This window comes from Mastigoproctus giganteus, unplaced genomic scaffold (genome assembly GCF_048544385.1).
Source record: "Mastigoproctus giganteus isolate SK-2022 unplaced genomic scaffold, ASM4854438v1 scaffold_15, whole genome shotgun sequence".
Classification (NCBI taxonomy): domain Eukaryota; kingdom Metazoa; phylum Arthropoda; class Arachnida; order Uropygi; family Thelyphonidae; genus Mastigoproctus; species Mastigoproctus giganteus.
Window position 1 is genome coordinate 3,235,926 of NW_028328292.1, and position 27,719 is coordinate 3,263,644.

Sequence of the window (27,719 nt, forward strand, 5' to 3'; positions counted from 1 at the left end):
CAGTCCTGGAGTGCCAACCACTGCTTTCAACACAGAAACCATAAACACTGCTTCTGTAATCATGAGGGATTATCATATAACAGTAAGATATCTGTCACAGGTGTTGAGAATATCATTAGAAAGAACATATAGTATTCTCCATGACCATTTGCATTTGATACATGTTTGTGCATGCTGGGTTTCAAGACTTCTCACACCTGAGCAACAGAAAATTCACATGGAGTCAGGAGTTGTCACGGATGGTTACTGAAGATGATGAGTTTCTTCACAAGGTGATAATGGTGGATGAGACATTTTGTCATCATTTCTACCCAGAGAATAAGCAACAGTGCTCTGTCTGGAAGTCTACATCATTGCCAATACCGAAAAAAGCAAAAGTTATGGTTATCTCTTTTTTTGACATTCATGGAATGGTTTACCAGCATGTTTTTCCATGTCATACAATTATTACAGAACTGTATTGCACACTTTGTGGAATCACATTTGTTGCAAATGATATCATTTATTATTATTATTAGCTATATGGTGCAAGGAAGCCTGGGGCTTATGCTGCAGCAGCCAAAAAAAAAAATTCCCCTAGTTACCCAGAGAGAGAGAGAGAGAGTCAAAAGGAATCACCAAGAAAGAGAAGAATGATGATATTCAGCTCAGGACCCTGGGTGTGCCAAGCCCATACTCACCAGATGCAATGATTGAAAATCTACTGCATGCAGTAGAAATTTTTAAAGGGTCATGACAATGTTGGACCTCACATTGCTTATACTGTCATTGAGTATTTAGGCCAACATTAATGTCAGATGTGTTTTTCATCTATAGCCCTGACCTTACACCCTGCAATTTTTTTTTTTTTATTTCCAAAGTTAAAGAAGGATTTGCAAGGAAAATATTTCCAGTCATCAGAATAAGTTGTAAAGACATCAGGCAATTCTCAAATGCATGTCAAAGAATGGCAGAAATGGAATAATTGCATTTCATCAGATTGGGGGCTACTTCGAAAAGGACCATCAAAATATGGATGATTAATAAAGGTATGTTATGAAAAAAAAATTATGATCATTCTTTATTGAACAGCACCCCCCCCCCTCCATTATATACAGAATAAGCAATAAGCACAAAATCTGCATCCAGAAACCAGTAAACACAAAATGCATATCCAGAAACAAACAGTTGTCTGGGTGACAATACCCTAGGATTTACAGGTAGCTGTGCCAACTGAAATAAAAATCACAAGTAGCATGCAGCTGTGGATGGCAACAACTATCCACCACACCATGTATTGACTTCTAGTTTACGCTAGAATAGCTAGAGATCTCTCTGTGCACATCACTTGGTTTTCAGCAAGTTAAATGTCAGGAAAATTGGACATTAGAAAATGTGTGATTTAGTCTAAGAAATATAAATTCAACAAGTTTTATTCCATAAAATTTGGAATTATCTTTGTATATAAATAGAAGTGTGTTTCAGATGTTTGACCATTACCTTACAAAAAAATAACAGACTAATATAAAATTTTCAGTGATGTTAAATCCCCCAGTTCCCATCCCACAGAGAAGCCTCTGTTAGAGTAGGAAGTTCAAGTGTTATTGAGAGGGGGAAAAATCAGATTGCCACTAAATTTTCAGCATATATTTCAATGAACCGTGTTAATTTTTTTGTGCATTACTCTAGATAGAAAATTCAGATAGACACTAAATTTTCATTGCATGTTTTGTTGGTCTCTGTTGTTTTAGGTCTGATTCTAATTTGCAACACAATGGTACTTATCTAACTTGTTTTTTTAGGCTGTTTTGCATATGCATAAAGCATCTATTGCCTTCAGTTTCATCTGTACATCTACATGTAGCAACTTGGCTACCAGTGAACATATTTTTTAATTTCATTAAAATCAGGCCAGTGAAATTCGGTAAATTTTTTTCATAAATTTTTTGAGTTATCTCTATACTGGGCACAAAAGGTTATGTTGTTGTACACGTTAATGCAAATGGCATTAAGGGAAAGAGATCTGCAGACTTAACAAGTACAGGTCAATGTTGAAAAAAGTCAGGAGTTAGAATTAAAACTGAAAGTGTCTGCAATTCCGCCCAGACATGTAAGGAGGGAGTATATGATGAGAGCCTTGTCAGTCAGTTTGGCACTGGACAGATTGTGCAAGGCTCATGGGGTAGAATTTTTCCAGCATGGTCTGTGTTTGTTAACATAAGAGACTGCTTCTAAAGGGTATACTTAGAGTGCAAGAATATTTGCTGATGCTATCAAGGCAGTGTTAGGTGGGTCGAAAAACTGCTAGCTTGGGGGGAATTCACAGATTAATAGATTAACAGTAGCCACTGGCAGAGGTAAAAGTGATTCTTGCACTATATCTGTTGAAGTGGGCAACATCCTGGAAAGCAATTTGATGGGGATTTCAAGAACTGCTGGGATTCATCATGAAACAAGTAAATACATGGGCTTTGTTAAAGTAACTAAGAGTAAGAACAGATGCATGTATACTTGCATGTACACCAATGCAAAGAGTATAGTAAATAAATTTGCTGAATTTGAACTGCTGGTCAAGACATCTAAGGTGGATATTGTTGGTATATCAGAGATGTGGTGTCACACAGATATAAAGAATGCAGAATTGGAATTTGGGGAGTAAAATGTGTACAGACAGGATAGGAAGGGAGGTGGTATTATGCTGTTAGTTAAGAAACACATAAAATCTAAGGCAGTGCATCCAGTTGACATTGGTGGACAGTGCAATGATGAGTCAGTTTGGTGTGACATAAGCACTGGGAAAGTAAAAGAGGATAGGAGTGTATTATAGGCCTAATGACTCTGATGAGTATAATGAACATACAGAGAAATGGAGCAGGCCAGTAAATCAGAATGTTTTGTAATGGGGGATTTTAACTTGCCAGATATTGACTTTAACTTGTGGGTTGGTCACTTTCACAATAGCATGGCTATTGTGGATTTATTGGGTGGTTGTTTTCTATGGCAGCATGTTTAAGAGACAACCAGAAGGAGTGATACTCTTGATCTCATTATCAGCAGTCATTATTATGTATTAAGAATTTGCAGATAAAGGAACCACTAGGTGGCAGTGATCACAGTTTACTGATGTGGGGTTTACTTAAAGATGTAACTACCATCAGAGGTAAAGGGAAGGGTTTTTGCTTTCGTACAGGTTACTACAGTGGTTTTCAGTCAGTTTTTAAATTCTATATTCAGTGAGACCAACTGATGGTGTTACCAACAACAAATTCTAAATGAGAAGCATTCAAGGAATTAATCTTGGAAGTTACTAGGCTTTTCATACTAATTAAGAAATACTGTTCAAGATTTAGGCCTAAATGGATGTCAGATAAACTAATGAGATAAACTAATCAGATAAACTAATGGCAGAGAAGAAAAATGCATGGGATGCATATAAATTATCAGGTGACACAGAAGCCTATGGTAGATACAAGCTAGTCTATAATCAAATCACAAAGGAGGTTAGCCAAGCGAAGGTAGATTAAGAAAAATCTTTGGCAAAGGATGCAAAGAAAAATGGCAAAGACTTCTTTATGTATATAAACTCTAGAAGGAAGTGGATGAATAAGATTGGTCTACTAGATATCAATGGTTTGATTGTTAATGATCCTGCTCACATAGCTGAAAAACTGATGAGTGTTTTTGCATTTACATTCACACATGAGGAATTCTGTAGGGAAGTGGAGGACAGAAGCTTATCAAACTGTAACAGGCAGCTAAATGATTTTGTAATAACTGAGAGCAAAGTGGAGAAGAAATTGTTGAAGTTCTACATAAGAAAATCATCTGGTGTGGATGGGATCTATCGTTATATTGAAGGAGGTGGCAAAAGAAGTAAGCAAACCCTTAGCCATAATTATGAGAGCATCTTTGGACTCAGGGGAGTTTCCCATCAGATGGAGGAGATGTGCAAATGTTTCCCCAGTTCACAATGGGGATCAAAGGGTGACACAAGTAATTACAGACCTGTTAGTTTAAGTTCTGTTTCTGGAAAAATAATGGAGTCACTGGTTAAGAAAGTGAATGTAGGATCATGTAGACAAGGCTGCAGTTATAATTCAGACACAGCATGGGTTTGTTAAGGGGAAGTCTTGTCTGACAAATTTGATTGGATACTATGATGTGGTCACAAAGGAACTGGATGCTGAAAAGAATTTTGATATCATATACTTGGATTTCAGGAAAGCTTTTGATATTGTTGCACATGGAAGACTACTATACAAATTGGAGCATTATCGTATTAAGGGCAAGTTGCTATGATAGATAAAAGGATGGTTAAATGGGAGAAGAAAGAGAGTGCCAATCAATGGACACTGCTCTTTGTGGACTAATGTTATTAGTGGAATTCCCCAGAGACGGCGTTGGGCCTATTTTTGTTTTGTATATTTTTCAATGATGTTGATAAAGGTATATCAGGCTTAATGTCGAAGTTTGCAGATGATACAAAGGATGGCAGGGTTGTTATTGACATTACACTAGTGCAACAGGATCTAGAACAGTTGAGCAGATGGACTGAGAGGTGGCAACTGAAGTTTAACATTGAAAAATGCAAAGTACTGCATATGGGTAGCAGTAACCCCAGAGAAATGTACTAACTGTGTGATACTCAGGGTAGTGGAGAATGAAAAAGATCTAGGTTAATTGGCAGTCAGATATTAAGTTTTCTGAGCAGTGCAGATGGGCTGCCAGAACAAGTCATGGAATCTTGTCAATGATATAAAGGAATTTTGCTAGCATGGATAATCAGTATAAGTGATAATGGTCAGGCCACAATAGTAGTAATTTATATAAGAGATAATGGTCAGGCCACACCTTGAGTTGCTCGAACAAGTACAGAGAAGGGTCAGAAGATTGATGAGGGGCAGATGAGGGGAACAAAGAAATGTTCTTACAAAGAAAGGCTTAAGTCCTGCAAATTTTCAGCACCTGGAGAGTAGGCACCTGCAAGGTGATCTGATTGAGACTAGGCATCTGTGAGGTGACCTGATCGAGGTGTATAAGGTCATGAATGGTTTGAGCTGGCTCAATTCCTATAGGATTCTTCTTCTTACTCAGATTATGAACCTGAGAGGACATTAAATACAAATTGACGAAAGACTGTTGTCGAATATATGTGCAGAAATTTACCTTTAGCCAGCGGGTAGTTGATTGCTGGAACAAACTTCCATCTGTCGTTGTGGAAGTTGATAGCTTAAATAAATTCAAGGAAGAAGTGGATAAACTTTTGGAGTGAATGGATGGGTGAAATGGGAAGGGTTTTTTTTTTTTTTTTTTCCTTTTTGGAGCTGGTGCTGTATAAGTTTGCTTTCCTGCATCAAGTGTGTTTACTAAAGCTAATGCTAATTATTTATGTTCATTCTTGTTAATTTGAGTGTATTGATAAGAGCTTATCTTCTTTCTTTTGGGGAAACTGGTATATGAACTTTATAGAAAATGCATGATCCAGTTCATTTATATTATGCAGTGAAAGCCCGAAGATGCAAAAAAAAATAAAATAAAACTTTGTACATCACCTGTCCATTGCTTCTAATGTTCTGTGCAATCCTTCCTTAAATTAATTGAAATTACCCACTTGCACAACACCAGTTGAAAGGTTATTCCAACAATCAGTATTGCTGTCTGGCTAAAATCCACCCTCTGTTCTTTCTCAGTTTAAATATATGTCCCTTATATATGTTGTTTGAGTTGAGTATGGATGCAATCAGCATTAGTTTATCAATTCATTCAAAGACTTAAATATTTCAATTTGGTCCTCATAAATGCTTAGTTTCCAGATGCTGCAATTTATAGAACTGAAGTATTTCTTGGTAAGGGTATAATTTTGTGCTCCTAGCTAATCTTTTTGCTTTCCTCTGCATATGTTTCAACAGACTGACATCATTCCTAAAACAAGACTTATAGACATATATGAATTACTTCAAATGTAGCCTAACCATTGCCTTATACAACAGGATAATGACTTCCTTCTTCTTTCTGGTAAAATTGCTGTATATTATCGATAGAACCCCATGAGCTTTCTTAGCAACCTGTTTTCACTGTGCAGCAAACTTCATGTGTGACTGCACAAATATTCCCCTCCCCACCTCCTCAGGTCAGGCTCCTCTGTAGCCAGGTGGGCAGGAGCAGCAGTGCATAGCACACGTTTCTTGATTAGACCGGGGTTGGGTTCGAGCCCATGACCACCAAATACGGAGGATGCGGAAAGGTCAGGGAATGACCACCGCATATCCCCGAAGCAATATGGCCTTAGTTGCTAATGCTGCTAAAAACCAAATAACAAACAATCCTCCTCAGGTCTTTTTCATTATCCACCAGCTTGAGTGTGGTATCACTTAATTAGTATCTTATTAGCCGAGTGGTCAGGAGCGGGAGTAAGTAGCACACGCTCCTTGAGTAGACCGGGGTTCAAGCCCCTGACTGCTGAATACGGTCGATCTGCCAACCCGCACTGGACCAGCGTGGCAGATTATGGTCCATTTCCCTCAGCATGAATTGAGGAGGCTTCCATCCTGCAGTGGGTTGATTAATGGCTGCACTTTACCTTTACCTTTTTTTTTTTAAAATTGCTACTGACCATGTGCAGAGTATCTTTCACTTGCAGTTGTTAAACCTCATTTGCCACTTCTCAGTGCATATGCCTAATTTTTATAGATCTTGTTGAGGTAGCATACTTGATTCCTGTCAACCTTTGTATTATCTGCAACCGTAGACATTTTCTTATATGCCTTCATCAGTATTGTTAATAAATATTGAAAACAATAAGGGGACCAATATGAACCCTGAAGGACTCCACTAATAACTTTAGTCAAAGAAGAACAGTACCCACTGCTAACTACTCTTTTTCTTCTCCACAATCCTCTGCTTCTAAAAACCTGGGGTTTTCTCTTTTACTTTTTCCATTACTTTCCTTCTAAGCAGCTACTCACTTTGTACAAACCTCAAATCTGCCCTACCATGGGATATTGTTCCCAAATCTGAGCAAGTGCCCCATAGCCTCTTTCAGGTGTCTAGACTCCATTCAAAAGAGGGCAGTTATGTTAATTAATGACCCATCTCTTACAAAGTCTCTCCTCTCCCCGTCTCATGCCGACCGGGCTAGCCGAGTGGGTAAAGTACCTGCCCGGCAACCCAAAGGTCGCCGGTTCGATTCCCGCCTCGGGCTTGGATCAAAGTACTGCAAAAACCTTGGGAGGTGCAATATGGCCACAGAAGCCGATGTGCCAACAACTACCAAATCAAAAAAAAAAAAAAAAACCCCCGTCTCATAGCCATTATGTTTCTGTTGCATGCCTTTTCTATGGATACTTCCACAGGGTACTGTTCTTCTGAATTGGCTTCTGTAATTCCCCCTACCCTCTCTCTCTCCCCCAAACCGGTCTGAACACGTGCTGAAATCAGTCAACATCCACTTACTTTCCAATATCAAACTCATAGAACCAACCTTTCTTCTTCCTCATTCATCCTTTCAGCTTCATTTTCTGGAACGACCTCCCTTCACATATTTTCTGAAAATTACAGTCTACAAAAATTCAAGTCTCATGTTACCAAGTATTTTCTTTCATCTTCTCGACCTTCAACCCGCGCACACACTATTAAGTAATATAGGTTCTAATGCCTTTTGTGTTTGAGGTTTTCATTTAAAAAAAAAAAAAAGTACAGCAGTCTTTCACGTGAATGAATCAGTATCAAAATCTCTTCTGATATCTAAGTTTATAATATCAAAATTATTATTATTATTTATTTATTTTTGAATCCACTTCTTTCTTATTGTGTCATAATAGCCAGTAAAATTGGTCAGACAAGATCTCCCTTTAACAAATCCTTCTTGTGATTGCAAAAGAACTACAAGACCTTTCAAGATGGTCCTACATTATTTCTTGAACCACTTACTCTGTTATTTTCTCTGGAACAAAAGTGAAGCTTACAAGTCTCTAATTATTCACTTCACCCTTTGATTCCCTTTGTGAATAGGCTAGACATTTGCACATCTCCAGTCTATAGGGATCTATTTTGAATTCATGGAACTCTCAAAATTATGGCTAAAGATTTACTTACCTCATATGCTGCTTCTTTTCATATAATAGGATAGATCCTAATCAGCCCTGTTCCCTTATTTACTTTTACTTTTACTTTTAGCTTCAACAATTTCTCTTCCATTTTCTTTTAAATGGAAGAGAAAAAACTCATTTAAATCCCAGTTCTGACTTGTTATATTTATGGTATTGTTATCTTTAAAAACTTTTTCATCCATGAATATAGATGCAAAATACTTATTCAGTTTGTCAGCAATCTGAACAGGATCATCAGTACAAGGAGGTATTGAGCTGGATATCATCATTCTTTTCTTTCTTGGTGATTCCCTTCTACTTCTGACTCTTGTTCTCTCTCTCTCTCTCTCTCTCTCTCTCTCTCTCTCTCTCTCTCTCTCTCTCAGGGTAATTCAGAAATTTTTGTTTTTGGCTGGTGCAGCATAAAACCTCAGGCTTCCTTGCACCATACAGCTAATAATAATAATAAAATATATATATGCCATTCATATCCAGTGGGCCAATGTGGTTTATTCCTTTTCCTCTGTTATTAACATAAGCACAGAATTTTTCTACGTTTTTTGTATTCTTTAACATGATAATAGCTTCTCATAATCTGCCTTCCCTTGCCTAATCCCCTATTAACTTGATTGCAGACTAATTGAGCGCCTCTGTAGCCAGGTGGGAAGGAGCAGCAGTGCGTAGCACACGCTTCTTGATTAGACGGGGGTTCGAGCCCGTCACCACCAAATACGGAAGATGCGGAAAGGTCAGGGAATGACCACCGCATTTCCTGGAGCAATATGGCCTTAGTTGCTAATGCTCCTAAAAACCAAACAAAACAAAACAAACAAAGCAGACTAATTGATACTTGCTGTAAATTTCTGTGTTCCCTAATAATTAATAATTATCCCTTGCATTTTTTCCCCTCTGCTACTAGTCTCATCAGTTAAATCTAATATTTATTTAGGTCCAACCTTGAACAGTATCTCTTAGTTGATATGAAAGTGTATTGGCTCATATGGTTACTTACCCAAATGCATCCCATTTAGAATTTCCAGTTGGTAACATCATCAATTAGTCCCACTGAAAAGAATTTAAATACTCTGCGAGTCCATTGCAGTCACCTTTATGAAAGCAAAAATACCTTCTCTTTACTATTTACAGCAGTTTTATCTTTAAGAAAATTCCACATTAGTACATAATGATCACTGCTACATTGTAGTTCCTGCATCTGGACATTGTTAATGTATGAAGAGTCACTGCTGGTAATTAATCAGATAAAGAGTATTGCTTTCTCTCACTGAACTTGTTGATTCAGAAAATTGTAATTCAGGTAATTATCCCCTTGTATAAGGCAATGGTCAGGCTACACCTTGAGCACTGTATACAGGTCTGGAGGCCTCATTTTAAGAAGGATGTAGAGATGTTGGAATGAGTACGAAGAAGGGCAACGAGATTAGTGAATGGAACAAAGGAAGGATCTTACAAAGAAAGGCTTAAGTTTTGTAAATTACAGTGTCTGGAGACTAGGCACCTGCGAGGTGATCTGATTGAGGTGTATAAAGCGTTGAATGGTTTGAGCATGCTCAATGCTGATGGGATTTTTCCTCTTGCTCAGAATAATCACCTGAGAGGGCATAAATTCAAATTGAGGAAAGACAGATGTAGGATAGATGTGTGGAAGTTTGCCTTTAGCCAGCGGTTAGTTGGTTGGTGGAATAGACTTCCATCCTTTGTTGTGGAAGTTGATAGCCTAAATAAATTTAAGACTGAGTTGGACAGGTATTTGGAACGAACAGAGGGATGAAATGGGAGGGGTGTGTTTTTTTGTTTTTTTTTTTTGGTTGATGCTGAATAAGCTTGCTTTCTTGCATCATATGCTTCTACTAATGCTAATCTGTTAGGAACCATATGTGCAGGAAAACTTGGAAGAACCACAACACAAACAATTAAAAGAAATTATTTTTGGGGAAATGTACCTCCTAACTCTTGCTAGTATAGGATACATATAAGGATTTTTTTTTCTGAATGTTTACTCTAGTTTTTATAAAATTTGTTAAAACTGTCAAGAATTATTTTCATAATGCTAATTTTATATTTGTAAATTCTATTCAATGTAATAGTTATAATTGTCTGTTATCAAATTGCTTTTTCCCATTCACATCCAAAAATTGCACAGTTCCCTTAATAATTATAATAATATTATTATTATTATTAAAAACTTTTTCTACTTTAAAGAATGTTTTCTGCCCCCTGACAAGTACTGGTACCAAGTGCATGGGATGGTTGGTTGTGACCAGTTACTATTATTATTATTGTTACTGTTGGTCAAGGAACTCTCTTACTATCCTACAGGTGTTCAGGGTTTTGAATTTCTGGAGTTCCATGTAAGTGTTCTCTGAGTGGCCTATTTTTGCTAGATTCTTAAGGAAGCTCTTGTTCTATGTGCCACATATTTTTGATTTTCTGTCTGAGGTCTGAGTATTTCCTGATACTTTTCTTGTATGTTTTCCGGAGGTTGCTAGTATTGGGCACTGCTGTTTCAATCAGGTAGGTAACCATTTCCTCCTTGTCAATGAGGTTATGTCTGTTCTGTTGTGCGGGATCATGTAGTCTCTTATGATGGCATGGTCCCATTATAGCCTGTGAGTAGAGATCTCTAGTATGGCCTGAGGCTCATACTTCTAATACGATAAACTTTCTTAGATCGGCTGGTATTTGTGCGTTAGCTTCTGATGTATTCTCCTAGCTACCTGGTTGTGTCTGCTAGTGTGGGTGATCACCGTGCATCCTTTGGTGATGTGCCGGATTGTTTCTTGGGCCAGATGGCATCATCCATATGGTCATTTGTTGTTCCAGTGTCCTTGGTGTGTAAAGTGTGTAAAGTGTGTTTAGGGTCTAACGGCACCAGGGGTTACCCCCATCTCCGTGTAGTCTACATTGTCGCGTGTTACAGAACACTGTAAAGGCCAGAGATTTAAAAGTGTATGGATATTGTTGGATGTAGTGTCGTGTACCGTTGTTCATCTGGCTATTTAGCCGCTGGACCCCTACTGAGGCCCAACGTTGCCCACACTTAGCCCCGTGGAGGCAAGCCAGGTACACCAGTATTTTTAAATAAGTACTCTGGCAGGTCCTGCCACCTAATTTCCTGGGATTTCAGTGGCTAGGACCAAAAAAAAAAAAAAAAAAAAAAAATGGGGGGTGCGCTAGAGGTTGGGTCAGGCCAAGGAGTTTTAAGTTATACAGTGTGGAATTAAGAATTTTGGGTGTAGGGCTAGGATAATTTTGACATGGGATGAACGCTAGTTGGAAAGCTAGAGGGGGAGGGGAGACTAAAGGCTGGGGGGGTGAGAGACAGAAGTATAGGGTCGATAGAGTAGATGACCCCAAAATCAGTGAGGCAGGCCCATGCCACACCAGAAGGAAAGGGGGGGTGGCGGGGAGGAGACAAGGGGACCTTCACCTCCTCCCCGCCAGGACAGGGGAGAAACAGGGCCGCGCAAGGGAGCACGGGTTCAGGATTGCCACGTGGCATTGGCAGCAATGCTGCGTGAAGTCATAGTTGGCAGAGTCCAGTCCGAGAAGGTAAGATTCGAGTAGTGCAGTCCTGGGACAGACAGGTCCCGGCCGGGTGGTGAAGTCATTTCAGTAGTGAGCTGCATGAAGATGTATTTGGTAGAGTCAATCAGAGAGGATCAAATCCGAGTAGTGTCAATCCTGGGACAAAGAAGTCCCGTCCAGATAGTAGAGTCATTTCAGTGGTGAGTCAACTTGGTGGGAGGCGAAGCCGGAGCGGCAGTCATGGTAGATGAAGGTGATGTTGAGACTACATTGTAAAGGCACAATTATTGTGCAGGTTGAAAGTCTTCACGGGGATTGCAGTGTGCTGAAGCAAGTAGTGGTCTTAACACATGGCTGTTTAGGCCGTTTCATTGTCTGGTTGGGTCTGATTCTGTGGTTGTGGTAGGGTTTTCCGCCTCGTGAAGAGGCCCTGAGCAAAGTTTGAAAAGGCTGTATAGGTATGGTGGTCTTCCAGGAGATGTTGCTCCTGATCTCTCGGGATGAAATGAATTTGTGTGATGAGAGAAGATCTGAGGTCATCATATAGTAGGCAGTCATGCATCAAGTGGTCCCAGGTTTCCTGGGCACCACAGGTGCAAAGGGGGCTGTCGGAAAGTCCAAGAAGGTTCAGTTTGCTGCGAAAGGCACCATGCCCTGTTAGGAGGTACGTGGTTAGAAGGCCTGGGGAGAACCAGGATGGTGATTTGGGATATACTTTGCATATGTCTGGTATAAATTTGCGGGTGATGGCCCCTTTGGTGGATTCAGACCATCTGGCTTGCCAGGTCTGTTGTAAGTAGGTTAGGAGTCTGCTTTTTTCGCTGGAATAGGTGTTAGCAGGATCCGTGGTAAAATCAATAAAGGTGGTAGACTTTCCTCTGCTGAGTTGATACATCATCCCCACATGGGCCACCTCAAGGTCTAGGGGCAGTACACCGGCGAGGACTTGTAGGGCGTGCGTGCTGGAGGTGCAACATGCTCTGGTTATCGTAAGGAGAATTGGCCGTTGAATGATGTTCAGCTTTCTTCGTCCTACCACAGTGGAGGCTTTGGTGAACCATATGCCAGAACCGTAGGTGATAGCTGGTATGAATATGGCTTTATACAGTAAGGCTAGAGTGCATTTTTTGAGCCCCCAATCTCGGCGGGTAACCCTGGCAACCAGTGCAATGTAATTTCTAATTTTCTTTTGTAGATAGTTGAGATGTGGGAGAAATGTTAGTTTGCTGTCGATGATAATGCCAAGGAGTTTCAGCTGAGTAACAAGCTTGATGGTTGTGCCATGTATCTTGATTTGAGGCGGCCTCTGCGGATCAAGATAGCCCTTCAGGAGAATGGATTGAGTTTTTGTGGATGAGATGGTCAGATGGTTTTTCCGGACCCACGCTTGAAGGGTGGTAAGAGCTCTGTTGGCAGATACTTCAAGCTGAGCCCTGGAGTCCCCTGCCAGGATCAGGGAGAGATCATCAGCATATGCGAAGGTCTGGACATCGCCTAAGTCAGTACTGAGAAGCTCGTCGAGTACAGAGTTCCAGAAAAGGGGGCCCAGGACAGAGCCCTGAGGGCAACCTCGGTGGACATGACGTTCCACGCTGGAGAAGGGAGCCTGAACCACAATGCTCCTGTCACTGAGATAGTTGGCAATGCAGTTGTAGAGATTTCCTGGGAGCTCAGCGCGTCTCAGCCGTCCGAGGATGCTAGGCCACCATAAGGTGTCGAACGCCCCAGCAAAGTCGATCGAGATGACAAGGAGGTACTTCTGGGTGCAGTTCCTGGCAGCATTTGTAATGGCCTCCAGCGCATCGACCGTAGACATGCCCGGTTTGAATCCAAATTGATTTCGTGCTGGTAGCTGTGCAGTATTGTAATGGTTTTCCAGTCTCCGTCTAAGGAGCTGCTCAAAAACTTTACTCAGCACAGGAAGGAGAGCAATAGGCCTGTACGAGTCAGGGCGATCATACGGTTTAGTTGGATTTTTGAGTATGAACCAAATGGACGCAGTTTTCCAATCAGTTGGGAACCATCCCTTTAGCAGGCAATGGTTGAAGAGGTTTAGCAGGGTTTCTGGAGCGAATTCAGCAACTTTTTTAATTATTTCGGGCTCGAGCATGTCCAGGCCTGGTGACTTGTTATTTCTCAGTCTCCCAATGGCCATAGAGAGATTCTCGACGTTGAAAGGCTCTTCCACGAGTGTTGAGTTATAGTTGTTATTTTCGAGGCAAAGCTGCTGTTGTTCTGGTGAGTTGTCATCTGGTGGCTGTTTGAAAGAGTAATCAAGTATGTTTGAAATTGAATGCTGCCAGGTGGAGGTCATGTGGCCTTGTGGGGTGATTGTGGAGCGAATAACTTCTCCCCTTGGCAGTTTGTTTGTTGTTACCTTGAACACGACACCCCAGGGGTCAGAGTTACCAACTGTTGATACCAGGTGCTCCCAGGACAGTCTTTTACGCTGCCTGATCATCGCGTTGTAGGCGTTTCGAGTTTCTCTGTACTCCTGCCGGAGGTATTCAATTTCTGCAGGGGGCCAGGATCGCCTGGCTCGTTGGAATGCACGCCTCTTTTGGTTTACTTCACGTCTGAGGGCCTGAAGCTCTCCTGACCACCAGGGGACTGCTCCAGGGATGGGATTTTTCCGTTTTATTGCTGTGTTTGCAGCGTTCGTAATTATGTCCGTGACCTTGCGCTAATGGGAGTCTGGATGCTGAACTTGCACATTCTCGGTTTGTAAGTGCAATATCCCATTGATGAGTGTTTCTTTAAACAGGTTCCAGTCAGCTTTGTTCAAAGCGTATCTGTGTTGCTTCTGTCTGATAATTGTGGACTGAGTAATCGATCCGTACATGTTGAAAGTTATGGCCCGATGGTCTGAGGTGGACCAGCCCTCCTGTACGGTCCAATCCGACAGAAATCTAGCAAAGGACCTAGTGGAGAGAGTCACGTCAATCGTAGATTCCCAAAGTGAGCTGGAAAACGTCGGCAGGCTGTTGGGCCTATTTATGACTTCCAGACCACTATTGGCCAGGAACTCCTCCAACCGCTGTCCATTTGCAGCACTTCTACGCCCTGGGGTCTCACTGTGCCAGAGGGCAGAGCGGCAATTTACGTCAGCACAAATGACAATCTTTGCACCCGCCAGTTCTGTTAAGACATGTTGTAGGTACTGGACTGCAGGTAGAATGTCCTCTCCCGGCCTGCAGTACAGAGAAACGGCATAGAAGTCGCCCAGAGAGGAGATGATGTGGGCACAGGCGGCCCATGGAGAACAGAGATGAGATATCTGCATCACAGTCAAGTGAGGATTCCTCACAGCGATCGCCGCCCAGGGTGTCACACCAGGAGCCTGGACAATTTTGTAGGACAAAGGGTATCCCCTTATTTTGTTTGAATGAGTGTAGGGTTCTTGTATTAAGAGAATATCGATGTTTTCCTCATCTGTCTTCTGTCGGAGTTGTGCCACAACGGCCTTTGCCCGCTGCGCGTTTATTTGCAGGAATTTTATCTTGTTGCTGTTATACTGTTTATGCAGTGTCCCCATAATTTATTCGTTGTTGGAGCGTGCTCTTGGCCTTGATGTAGACAGGGCATTTATTATCCCGAAGTGAGTGGGCATGAGGTAGTTTCTGGCTTTTACAGTTAGCACAGATTGGTTCATTGGCCTTGTTCGGGCAGGTTTCATAGCTGTGGCCTTTATCGGCACAGTGACCACAGGTCTGTTCTGTCTCGGTGCACGTGTGGGTCGTGTGACCGAAACGACAGCATCTGAAGCATTTTGGGACAGCTACATGCTCCTTGTAGCGGTGAGAGTCCCAATTTATGTACACTCGATTGTGGTGGGTCAGTATGTGCCAGGCTGTTGGTGCCAGTTCTACAACCCAGTTGAAGGAAGTGCCACTTCTAGACTTTGTTTGGTACTTTGGCTTTATTAGGTTAGCTGGGTTCTCTTTTGGGAGTGCATGTTGGAGGTTGCGCCTGTACAATTCATCTCGTATGTTGTTGGGGTCCAGGCCCTTGTCGATGTCATAAATTACTATTGAGGGTGCCTTTTTCCTTGGGGGCTCAGCTAGAAGGCCCAGAGTAGGTATCTTAGCATTTGTTAATATCATATCAGCGTCGTCCTTCGAGTCAGTTTCTATGATGATGCCAGTATTTCGGGTCTTTCGAATGGATTTTATTTTAGTGTTTCTCAGGTCATCAGTAAGGGAAGCGATTACAGTCTTCTTAATCTCCTCGCTTGTTTTTGGTGCATTGGCTGTGGCCGGCTTGAGAACTACCAGGTGTGGTGTTGGTAGTAATGTCTTTCTTTTTGGTGGCGGGTCCGTTCTCGTATTTGGCTTTGTGTTCCTCAGCGCATCAGCAAAAGTTGGGGCGCGCTGTAGCATTTGTGTGCCCCTACATTCGAGGTATGCCTCGAGTTTGGCCTCATTCCTCTCAGAAGCAAGGTGAACGTTGCGCAGGATGGTTTCAAGCTTTGCCCAGATACCAACAATCTCTCCCCGAAGGGTTGAGGTAATGCGGCTGGAAGACTCTTTTAGTTTATTTTCTAGTTCAACTCGCAGGGCCAATACCTGCTCATTAACGGTGCCCTCTGGAAGAGTTGGGTCGATGTTAGTCGACTCTTGTTGTTTTGTCGTCTTTTCGCGGTTGTCTTGTATGGGGCCCTGGGATCCCTGGGGCTCTTGAGGCTCACTTTGCGAGCGGGTTTCCCTGTCCGATTGGGGAACTACCCGTTTTCTATGTTTCTTTTTGGATACCGGTGTCAGCTGGACATCCTCAAAATTATCCGTGATTTCAATGTCAGGTTGGTCACTTTTTGTATTATCAGTGGTTTGTTGAGCGCTCGATGAACAAATCAATTCAGTGGGATTTGTACTGGGTGTATCCATATTCTCAGATTAGTTGGAAATATCGGTTTATCGGGAATATTCGGATAACAGATTATTGCTGCACAGTTTGATAGAGGTTGAGGAATGACGAAGTTTGGTGCCAACCACAGGTTTGTGGCTAAATTTGAAGCCAGATAGTGCACGGATGTCGAATTGGGCTATCCCCCACTGTCACGTGAGGGGGGGGACGCACAGCCGTAAGATAGCCTTGGAGAACCTGTGCTACTTTCTTCTAGCGTTTTCGCAGCCGCAGAAGCTTATGGTAAAGTCTGTTTTTCCACTATACAAGCAGGAACGAAAGTAAAAGCTGTCCATGGTAAGTCTATTGGGGGGGGGTCACTGAAATCATGATTTCACCGAAAATTGTTCCCTAACATAGTTTGAAGATATTGGACGTTATCACAGTTCAAGGTTTCACAGGTGGAATTGCCGTCCCCAATCAAGGTCACAGCTGAAGGGGGTAGATAATTCACTAATCCCTGCGCCGGAGGGGAGTGCTACACATTCCTCCCAAGTCTAGTGCAGGGTATTTGCGTAGCAACCACAGTATAATTGGTGCCTCTCTATAGCCCTGCTGTCAGCCGCATGGTGACCAGTACGGTCTGGCAACAAAGGATATAGATAAAAAACGCAAATAATCTGCAAAGTTCCCGTTAAATAATCAAAAGTTTCTCACCCTGAGATCCACTGTAGTAGTTATACTAAGGAGTAAACTTTTCAAAAACTAGTAGACACTGTTACCACATATTAGTGAACAAGATCCAGGAGCGCGGAGAACGTGCGTCCACACTAGACGGCGGCCATACTCGGATACTCAGTGTCCTTGGTGATGTATTTCTTGTAGTTCCTGCTGTTGTGATCTTGGATGGTGAGCATGAATCTTTCATGTCAGGGAAGAGCCTTCCATTCTTGAGCCAAGCATTGGAAGCCATCTTATGGAGTGTTTTCTTTGCCAATCTTTCTGTCTTTGTTTCTTCTGTCTGTGTGAGTGTGGCTCCCCCTTACTTAACAGTAAGGGAGCCACAGTTTGGTGCTGTGTTTTCCTGGAAGTAATCCTGCAGGTTCTTAATCACCGTCTCATGTTCAAAGAGGTCAGTCAATCCTCTCCTCCTTTACAGGCTATGGTCAGTCTCTCAATGGGCGACTTCTGGTGGTGTTGGTGCCTCTTGGTCATCATTATCGATCTCCTACCTGTCAATCAATATATCCTTCTCGATTTCGGCTCCAGACCGATAACACCTACCGTCTGTTTACTGAGTGCTAGAGTTCAGTGTCGGGAAACTAATTTTCCTTGTAAGTTATCTGATGTTTCTCATCGTTCTCATTGTTGGCTTTCTTTACCTTAGCCAAAAAGAGTTCGAATCTGATATTGATGTCGAAAAGATGCTAGTAATTTGTAGGCAACTTTGTATTGAACTTGATGAAAATGGACTGGCGGTGGGAAAAAAACAAAGAATTTCTTAAATCAAAAGAAATTGATGATAATTTCTTTACCGAAAAGAAAACTATTGATGAGGAGATGAGAATGGCAATGATGGATAAATTATCATCTGTTGTTAGGAAGCGAGAGAATGTCTTACCATCTGAAGAATACTGTTGTTTGATGAGTAGTACTAATAAAGAACAACATGCATTATTACTTGAAGCTATCTATCGTCAAATTGATAATCAGATACATGAACTGATACAAGTATTTCTCACTGGACCTGCTGGCTGTGGAAAGACGTACTCTTAAATTATCGATGGAAACGTATAATCGCTTTTGTAAAGTATCACATGTTCACAATGCATATGTTTCTTGTGCCTCCACAGGCAACGCCGCTGTGGCAATCAATTGTACAATAATGCATTCTGCTTTCCATATATGTCTATCAAATAATCTTCATCTTAGAATGAAATTCTTCAACAATATAGAACTGCATTTCAACATGTACGTACTATTATAATCCATAAAGTTAGTATGATTAGTGCCAGAACTATTATCGATTATAGATATGTGTTTAAAGCAGATAACTGGTGTTCATGAAATACCATTTGGATGTATGAATATATGGCAGTTGCCTCCAGTGCATGCTACACCTATATATAAATGCCTGATGAACTCAATTGATTGCTCCAGAATGGCATTCACTACAATTTCATGAATTAGTACAAGTTGTTCAACAGTTTGATAGTACATTTTCTAAAATTCTTACAAAAATAAGCAACAGAGAAGCATTATTACCAGATGAACTTAAAATTATAGAGTCGATATCTGTTACCAAAGAAGATGCTACTAATTTATGTCCGCAAAGGATTTGACTATTTTTAAAAAATAGTGATGTAAATGCCTATAATACAAATGCTTTATTTGCAGATGAAACCCATGAAGTGGTTGCACAAGATTTATACCAGGGATATCATTCAGAAGAACAAGTATGCGAAATAAAATTCATAAAATGTCAGTGACTGAAACTGCAGGACTTCCATACATATTACCATTACTGAAAGAAAAACCGTACATGATTACTACAGATATAACCATCGTGATCGATGGATTGGTAAACGGTGCAATTGGTACTTTAGTATATTTCAAATTTGAGGACAAGGAAACAGTTAAACGAGTATGGATGAAATTTCCTGAGTCAAAAATAGGATATAATCTTCAATCTCGTTATAAACAATATGCAAAAGATAAACATTTACATAGTTAATCCGTACAAATTATAAAACAATCAACTACGATTCCATTCAAGAACAATAGGAAATTAAGATGTAGACATACACAATTTCTTTTAGTATCTGCTGTACATAAATCTCAAGGAGGGACCTTCGACAAAGTTGTATATAATTATGAGAAAGATCATCAACAGCAACTTGTATATGTGGTGTTATCTCGAGTGACATCATTGCAAGGTTTATATATTATAAACCCCCATGACGATTTCACCACGGCAAAGCTACTAGCAATATAGAACTTCGTGCTGAACTAGATCGCTTGAAAAATAATAAGCTACTGTCTCTGCAGGATGAACTGCAAGATTTCATACAAAGTGGTATATCTATATTGTCAATGAATGTACAAAGTTTACGGGCCCATGTGTGAGATATCGAAATCGACACAGTCTTACAGCAATCCAAAATATTGATATTAAGTGAAACGTGGTTGGATAATGATGAACATATATTACTTAAACCATTCTAATGTGTGACACAATTTAAAAGGTCCGATAAAAGTTAGTAGTGGTGGTGGTGGTGGTGGTGTTGCGATATATCAACGTGAAGGTTCAACTGTCATCAGTACACCACATATCTTTGCACAACATAATAGCAGCAATGCGACAGTGGTATCAGATGAAATTGGAGACATTTGTGGATCTTTATGCAAATTCAATAGTGAATCTATTTTCATCGTTGCCATATACATCACTCCAGGGATGTCAATAGATATAATTCAAATATAATTCAAAAATTCATAAACAAGAATTTGATGCTGTATTCCATTGAAGGTACAACATTATCGGAAGAGCCACTGGATCATATACCTATAGTTCTCGCTAGTGATTTCAATCTAGAATTAAATTCTGAGGCTGGAAAGAAGTTTTGTAAATTTATGAAAGATGTCTTCAATTTAGATATTAAGTCAAATACTTTCGTAAATACTACACATAATGGAATGACAATCGATGGAGTATTCACTTGGGAATTAAAATCATTTGAGTGTCAAAATTATATATCTTATTTCAGTTACCATAGACTAATAATTTTAGTGTTATTATAATATATTTTATACGAATTATTTCATTGTACTGAAATTATTTTTTTATTTCTTTTACTGTATCAATTTCATAATATTTTATTGTACTGTATCAGTTTCATAATGAGTTCCTGCAGTAAAGACATTTTTAACAGCTGCCACTGTGACATTGTCAGTCTCAGAGTAGAGCAGCAGCAACTCATTATGGACCTGGTACATAATGGTTACATGTGCCTCGGGTTTCGTGGCGATTTTTTTGTTATTTTTATTATTAGTAGGGGCATCTGATGCAAGAAGTTATATATCCAAGAATATATCCAGTTATATTAAAGAAGGCAGCAAAGGAAGTAAGCCAAACCTTTAGCCATAATTATGAGAGCATCATTGGACTCAGGGAAGGACCCCCACGAACTGGAGATGTGCAAATGTATCTCCAATTCACAAAGGGGATCAAAGGGTGACATGAGTAATTACAGACCTGTTAGTTTCACTTCTGTTTGGGGGAAAATAATGGAATTACTGGTTAAAGAAGCATTGCAGAATCATTTAGACAAGACTGCAGTAATAATTCAGACACAGCATGGGTTTGTTAAGGGGAAGTCTTGTCTGACCAATTTGATTGGATACTATGATGTGGTCGCAAAGGAACTGGATGCAAAAAAATAATTTTGATATCATATACTTGGATTTCAGGAAAGCTTTTGATACTGTTGCACATGGAAGACTGCTGTACAAATTGGAGTAGATCGCATTAAGGACATGTGCTACAATGGATAAAAGGATGGGTTGAATGGGAGAAGACAGAGTGGTAATCAATGGACACTGCTCTTTGTGGACTAATGTTATTAGTGGAGTCCCCAGGGTTCAGTGTTGGGTTCATTGTTGTTTTTTGTAGTTATCAATGATATTCATGAAGGTATATCAGGCTTAATGTCGAAGTTTGCAGATGATACAAAGGTTGGCAGGGTTGTTAATGACAGTATGCAACTGCAGCAGGATCTAGAAAAGTTGGGCAGTTGGGTTGAAATGTGGGAATTGATATCTAACATTGACAAATGCAAAGTACTGCATGTGGGTAGCAGTAAAAGAGAAATGTACCAACTGTGTGGTGTTACACTCAGGGTAGTGGAGAATGAAAGAGACCTATTGGTAATTGTGCAGTCAGATATGAAGTTTTCTGAGCAGTGCAGGCAGGCTACCAGAGCAGGTCATGGGATCTTGTCAATGATGTACAGGAATTTTCCTAGCAGGGATAAGGAGGTGATTATTCCTTTGTATAAGGCAGTGGTCAGGCCACACCTTGAATACTGCGTACAGGTCTGGAGTCCTCATCTATGAAGGATGTAGAGTTGCTAGAACGAGTACCGAGAAGGGCAACAAGACTGGTGAGAGAACCAAAGGGTGCTCATACGAAGGAAGGCTTAAGTCCTGTAAATTTGCAGCACCTGGAGAGTAGGCACCTGTGAGGTGATTTGATTGAGGTGTATATGGTCTTGAATGGATTGAGCAGGCTCAATACTGTTGGGATTCTTCCTCTTGCTCAGATTACAAACCTGAGGGGGTGTAAACTGAAATTGAGAAAAACAGTTGTCGAATAGATATGCAGAAATTTGCCTTTAGCCAGTGGGTAGTTGATTGCTGGAACAAACTTCCATCTGTTGTTATGGAAGTTGATAGCTTAAATAAATTCAAGGAAGAAGTGGATATAAACTTTTGGAGTGAATGGATGGGTGACATGGAAAGGGTGTTTTTTTTTTTTTTTTTTTTGGCTGATGCTGTATAAGCTTGCTTTCTTGCATCATATGCCTCTACTAACATAATGCTAATTTTTTTAGATTTGCAGCAGCTTACCCTAATTACTGTCATTAACTACCCTATAAAAATTTTTATTATATCCAAACTTAGACATAGGTGATACTGAATTTGAAAATGGAAAGTACAATATATACAGGAAGGACAGACATGACAGGAGAGGTGGAGGGGGTTATGCTCTTAGTTATGAAGCTTATTAAATCTAAGGTAGTGCATCCAGTTTACATGGGTGATGAGTGCAATGTTGAGTGAGTTTAGTGTGATATAAGCCCTGTTAAACAAAATTGGGAATTGAGAGGAGTGTGATATAGGTCTAATGATTGTGATGAGTATACCAAACAGCTATACAGGGAAATAGAGTTTGTCAACTGGTATACGTTCATCAATTTCATTAATAAATATTGAAAGCAACAATGAGCTCAGCACTTAACCTTGACAGACACCACTAATAACATTAGTCCATGAAGATCAGTGTCCATAATAACCACTCTCTTTCTTCTCCCACTCAACCGCCTCTTTATCCAGAGCAGTAACTTACCCATAATGCTAGACCGCTCCAATTTGCACAGCAGTCTTTTTTGTGCAACAGTATCAAACGCTTAACTGAAATCTAAGTACATGATATCAAAATTATTTTTTGCATCCGCTTCCTTTGTTACTGCATCATAGAATCCAATCAGATTGGTCAGACAAGATTGTCCCTTAAAAAAATCTATGTTTTGACTGCACTGTAATTGCATTCCTGTGTAGATGGTCCTGCATTATTTTTTAAACTGGAGACTCCATTATTTTCCCTGTAACAGAAGTTAAACTAACAGGTCTGTAATTCCTCATGTCACCTTTTGATTCCCCTTTGTGATGAATTGGGGCCACCCTTGCATATCTCCAATCCATAGGGGCCTCTCCTGAATCCAAAGATGCTGTCATAATTATGGCTAATGGTTTGCATACCTCCTTCACTACCTCTCTTAATATAATTCAATAGATCCCATCCACCTTTTTTATATTAAGCATCAATGATTTCCCTTTCACTTTCCTTTCAGTTTTCAGAAAATCATGTTCTATAATCAAGTCACAAAGCAGGTTAGGCAAGCTAAGGCAGATTAAGAGAAGTCTCTAGCAAAGAATGCCAAGAAAAGAGCAAAGACTTCTTTATTTATATTAACAGTAGAAGGAAGGTGTTGTATCACATTAGTCCACTTGATGCAGAGGCAGACTGGGTCAAAAATTATTACCAGGGAAACCAAGTATCATATACTTAGATTTCAGTTAAGTGTTTGATACTGTTATACAAAAAAGATGGTGCCTCCATAGCCAGGTGGGCAGGAGCAGCAGTACGTAGCACACGCTTCTTGATTAAACCGGGGTTCAAGCCCGTGACCACTAAATGCGGAAAGGTCTGAGAATGACTACCACATATCCCCGGAGCAATATGGCCTTAGTTGCTAATGCTCCTAAAACCAAACAAACAAAAAAGACTGCTGTGCAAATTAGAGCAGTATAGAGTCTGATGAACTTCTGGAATTTCCCTCTCTAAAAAACTGCTCATGCATGAATTTTGATGCGAAATACTTATTCAGTTTGTTAGCATCGTCAAGTCAGAGGTGGACCAGCCATAAGACTTACGGGGAAATGACTGTGGGCCAGAAGCTAATGGAGGCCGGTTTTGTTTTGGCTATAAACACTAGTATGAGGCCGCTACAAGTTTTCCCTGGTAATAATTTTTGACCCAGTCTGCCTCTGCATCAAGTGGACTAATGTGATATAACACTTTCCTTCTACTGTTAATAAAGAAATCATTGTTTCTTTAGAAATAAAGAAATAAATAAAGAAGTCTTTGCCCTTTTTTTGGCATTCTTTTCCAGAGACTTCTCTTAATCTACCTTAGCTTGCTTAACCTGCTTTGTGACTTGATTATAGACTAGTTTATATCTATAGGCTTCTGTATCACCTGATAATATATATGCATCCCATGCATTTTGTTTCTTTGCCATAAGTCTCATCAGTTCAGCTGACATCCATTTAGGTCTAAGACTGGAGCGGTATTTCTTAGTTGATAAGTATAATAAATAAGTAAGATAAATAAGTTTATTTCACGAAATGCTAAAATTGTATTTTTAGTATAGCACATCAGTGTTATTACATGTTAATTCTGGAATAGAGTACACTGAATTTAGTATTCACTGAATTGCACACTTCAACTTGTCTTTCACCAAATTGTCACACATGCTGAATTTTCAAAGACCGAAATTGTCATATAGATGAATTTTCATATATACTGAATTGTCGTATTCATGAATTTTTCATATGTACTAAAATGTCATATACATGAATTTTCATATACAGCAGGCCCTCGTTAAAATGCGGTTGCTGTACGCTCATTCGCTATAACACTGTTCTTATATTATAACCCATATCAACACTGTCACAACTCACTATAACGCTTTTTTACCAGCGTACAGATTGAATTTTGGCATGTTTAATTAATGAAAATGTTTCATCTGATGTAGTCGATAGCTTGAAAATGAATAGCAAAGTTTCCCACGCTAATTTAATTGCAGTATGGTGACTTGTTACATAGTTCCAAGATCAACATTTTAAAAAATGATCAAGTATATTGCTTGTAATATTTGTGTTATATGCATTTATCCGAAGTCTAGTCATCACTCGGTACAATGTTAGATAACGGACAGTTTACTTGAACATTGTATCATAATTAATGCAATGCAGTTACATTTTCGGAGATTAATAATGGCAGATAAGAATTAAAAAGCAACATCTGGATGCAGTACAAAGCTTATTAAGGTAAGAAAAAGACTGAATTTGAAAAGTAAATTATACGTTTTGAAGCGAATCGATTCTGTTCAATGACAAGTGGATGTGTTCAATAATTTAGGACTGGAAAGTTCAACTGTAAGAACAATTATAAAAAATAAAGAATTAATTTTAGAGCGGGAAAGACAGCTGTTCCACTGCAAGCAACTAAATTGGTAATGGCTAGCTAGGCCGGCTATTATAATTGATATAGAGAGACTTCTAAATAATTTTATTGAAGATAATATCCAATGCACAATTCCATTAAGTTAAATATTATTAAAGAAAAAGCGATTAGCCTATATGATGATCTGAAGAAAGCTCACCATAAAAAAAAAATGTGGAACCATTTAAAGCTAGTAGGGACTAGTTCGATAGATTTAAAATCCAGGGAGAAGCCACAAGTGCAGATCAAGGAGCCGAAACTTTCAAAAAAAAACTTCTAAAAATTATTGAAGAGGGGTGTTATACTTCCTCGCAAGTTTTTAACATCAATGAAACAGGACTTTTTTGGAAACAAATGCCTAAAAGCAGTTTCATATCGAAAGAATAAAAAAAGCATGCCAGGCTTTGAAGCGGCGAAGGTCGGTTGACTTTATTGTTGGGTGGTAATGCTGCATGGGATTTTAAAGTAAAACCCCTTTTAGTTTACTAGGAAGAAGGCAAAATTACAACCCAAAATCGACCAGATATACGGAAACTCAACAGCCCAGGGCCATCGGATTAATAAATTCATGATTTTAATTGGCCTTTTAAGTTTAATTTTGATACGTAATGTAGTTACTTACCACATAATTATATACATATATTAATGGAAAATATTTTATATGTACAAATTTTTAATATTACATATTTTGACCAACATTGGTGCGTCTTTTCACTACTGTTTATTATTGATTAGAAAATATCCTAGACCGCGACTCACAAATACATAGGTTACATTATGGGAATACGGAGCTCACTTAGCGCTCTGTTTTTTGGGAACGAATTATCAGCATTAAGCGGGGGTCACCTGTATACTGAATTGTCATATGCTGAATTAACTTACACATTGCATTTCTTCATTGGCATATTTTGATCCCATTGAAATTGTGAATGAAATATGTATTATTTCAATAAAAAAATATGGATTTTATTTTCCTATGTTATTTTTATATTTATCCCTGCCATGAGAAACTAAATAGTTCTAACCTTTAGCAAATTGTGAAATTCCATTAAAATGTTTTCTGTAATTTTTGTTACTTTAGATATTAGAGAATCTTTTCATGTGCTTAGCCTTGAGGATGATGGAGTGTTGCATATTTGGGTTGTGGTAGAAGCAGCAAACAGTGATCTTAGTGGCTATGAAGGAGACTTAGGTTTAGCACCATGGGGAAAACTAATGTTGATTCGGAGTTCAACAGTCTTTTTGCCAAATATCATTGTCCCGTAAGTGCAATTGTATTGTTTTTTTAATGATAAGTTTGTCAGACAAATATGCCGTACATCGGATTTTTGAAGTAATAGTTTAATGTTAATTAAATAAGTGTATAACAAAATTTAAAACTTGAGTGAAGCATTGTTGTCATAATTTTGCAATTAATATGGTTGTGCTGTTTGGTCTAGAAATTAATGTAGAACTTTTTTGTTAGAGGATTCTTAAAATTTCATGAAAAAAAAAATTAAAATTGATGTTTATGGCCTGCTAAATTCTGAGTAGGGAAGGAATGTGGTATGTATTTCTCTACTGTCTTTACTCTTTATGGCCCATATTAATACCAGATAGCGAAATGTGGCCATATAGGGTTAAATTTTGCATACAGAAATCAGCCCACATAATCATTCATTGCAAAATAAAATGAAAAAAAAAAAAAAAAAAACTATTGATTAAAAAAAAATTAGCACAAAGCATATGCAACTTTGTTTGAATATCTGTATAAAATGTATAAATATGTGTATGTGCATAAATTATTTGTGTATAAAGTTCTAAAAATTGCAGATGTAAAATTGGATCATTTTTACATCTGCAATAATTTTTAATGTTTTAAATATGATTTGAGAAATTATGCAGAAAGCCACGCAGCCCATTTTAATCAAACATCTTCCTGGGAGGTGTTCATACTAAACTACGCAAAACACTTTCTTATCCAGGAAACATTTAACTAAAAGAAGTCAAATTTACTTGGTCTGTGTGCATGTATATATATATTTAATTTATTATGAAATAATAGAATGAATGTAAAAGTTATATCATTATAAAATAATGGAATGAATGTAAAAGGTATATCAGATCAGCCAACCTGGCTAGCCAGGTGGGTAAAGTGCCTGCCTGGCAACCCAAAGATTGCGGGTTCGAATCCCACCTCAGGCTTGGATCATAATAAAATGCAAAAACTTTGGGAGGTGCATTATGGTCACAGAAGCTGATGTGCCAACAACTAACAAAAAAAAAAAAAAAAATCAGATCAGATTAATGCCATCAATTATAGATTAAACATTACATCAGTCTGTAATCTAATTACTACTGTAAGAGTGTAATTGGTACCATATAAGTATTCAATGTGTTAAATATCAATATCCAAGTTTAAAACTTTAGCATGAAAGTACTAGGTGGGCCATTGGGCCAAAAGAACTATAAATACTAAGATAGCCTATGCTGTTTTTGCTTTGTTATACCTTAGAAATAAACATAATTAGGAGTAAAATAAAAATATAAAATAAAGTAATGATTGTGTGGCTAATTGTTGATAATTGGATACATTGAATGGTACTTTTTCGAGGACCATTCATATCCCATTAGTACTTAGCAAGGTTGTCTGTTTAAATTTAAATTTAACAGGCAAGATAACAGCTATCCCGACAGATAGTTTGAAACAAATAATA

At 39.2% G+C, this 27,719-nt stretch overlaps 1 protein-coding gene across 2 annotated transcripts in view; it reads left to right on the forward strand.

The window, feature by feature from the left end:
• LOC150074911 (cytoplasmic dynein 2 intermediate chain 1) overlaps positions 1-27,719 on the forward strand; it is a 466,509-nt gene that overhangs the window by 300,907 nt on the left and 137,883 nt on the right. For both annotated transcript variants that reach the window (XM_090389329.1, XM_090389330.1), the window contains exon 19: positions 26,105-26,285. In XM_090389329.1, coding sequence (XP_090245455.1) covers positions 26,105-26,285 — 181 coding nt within the window. The remainder of the gene's footprint in view (positions 1-26,104; positions 26,286-27,719) is intronic.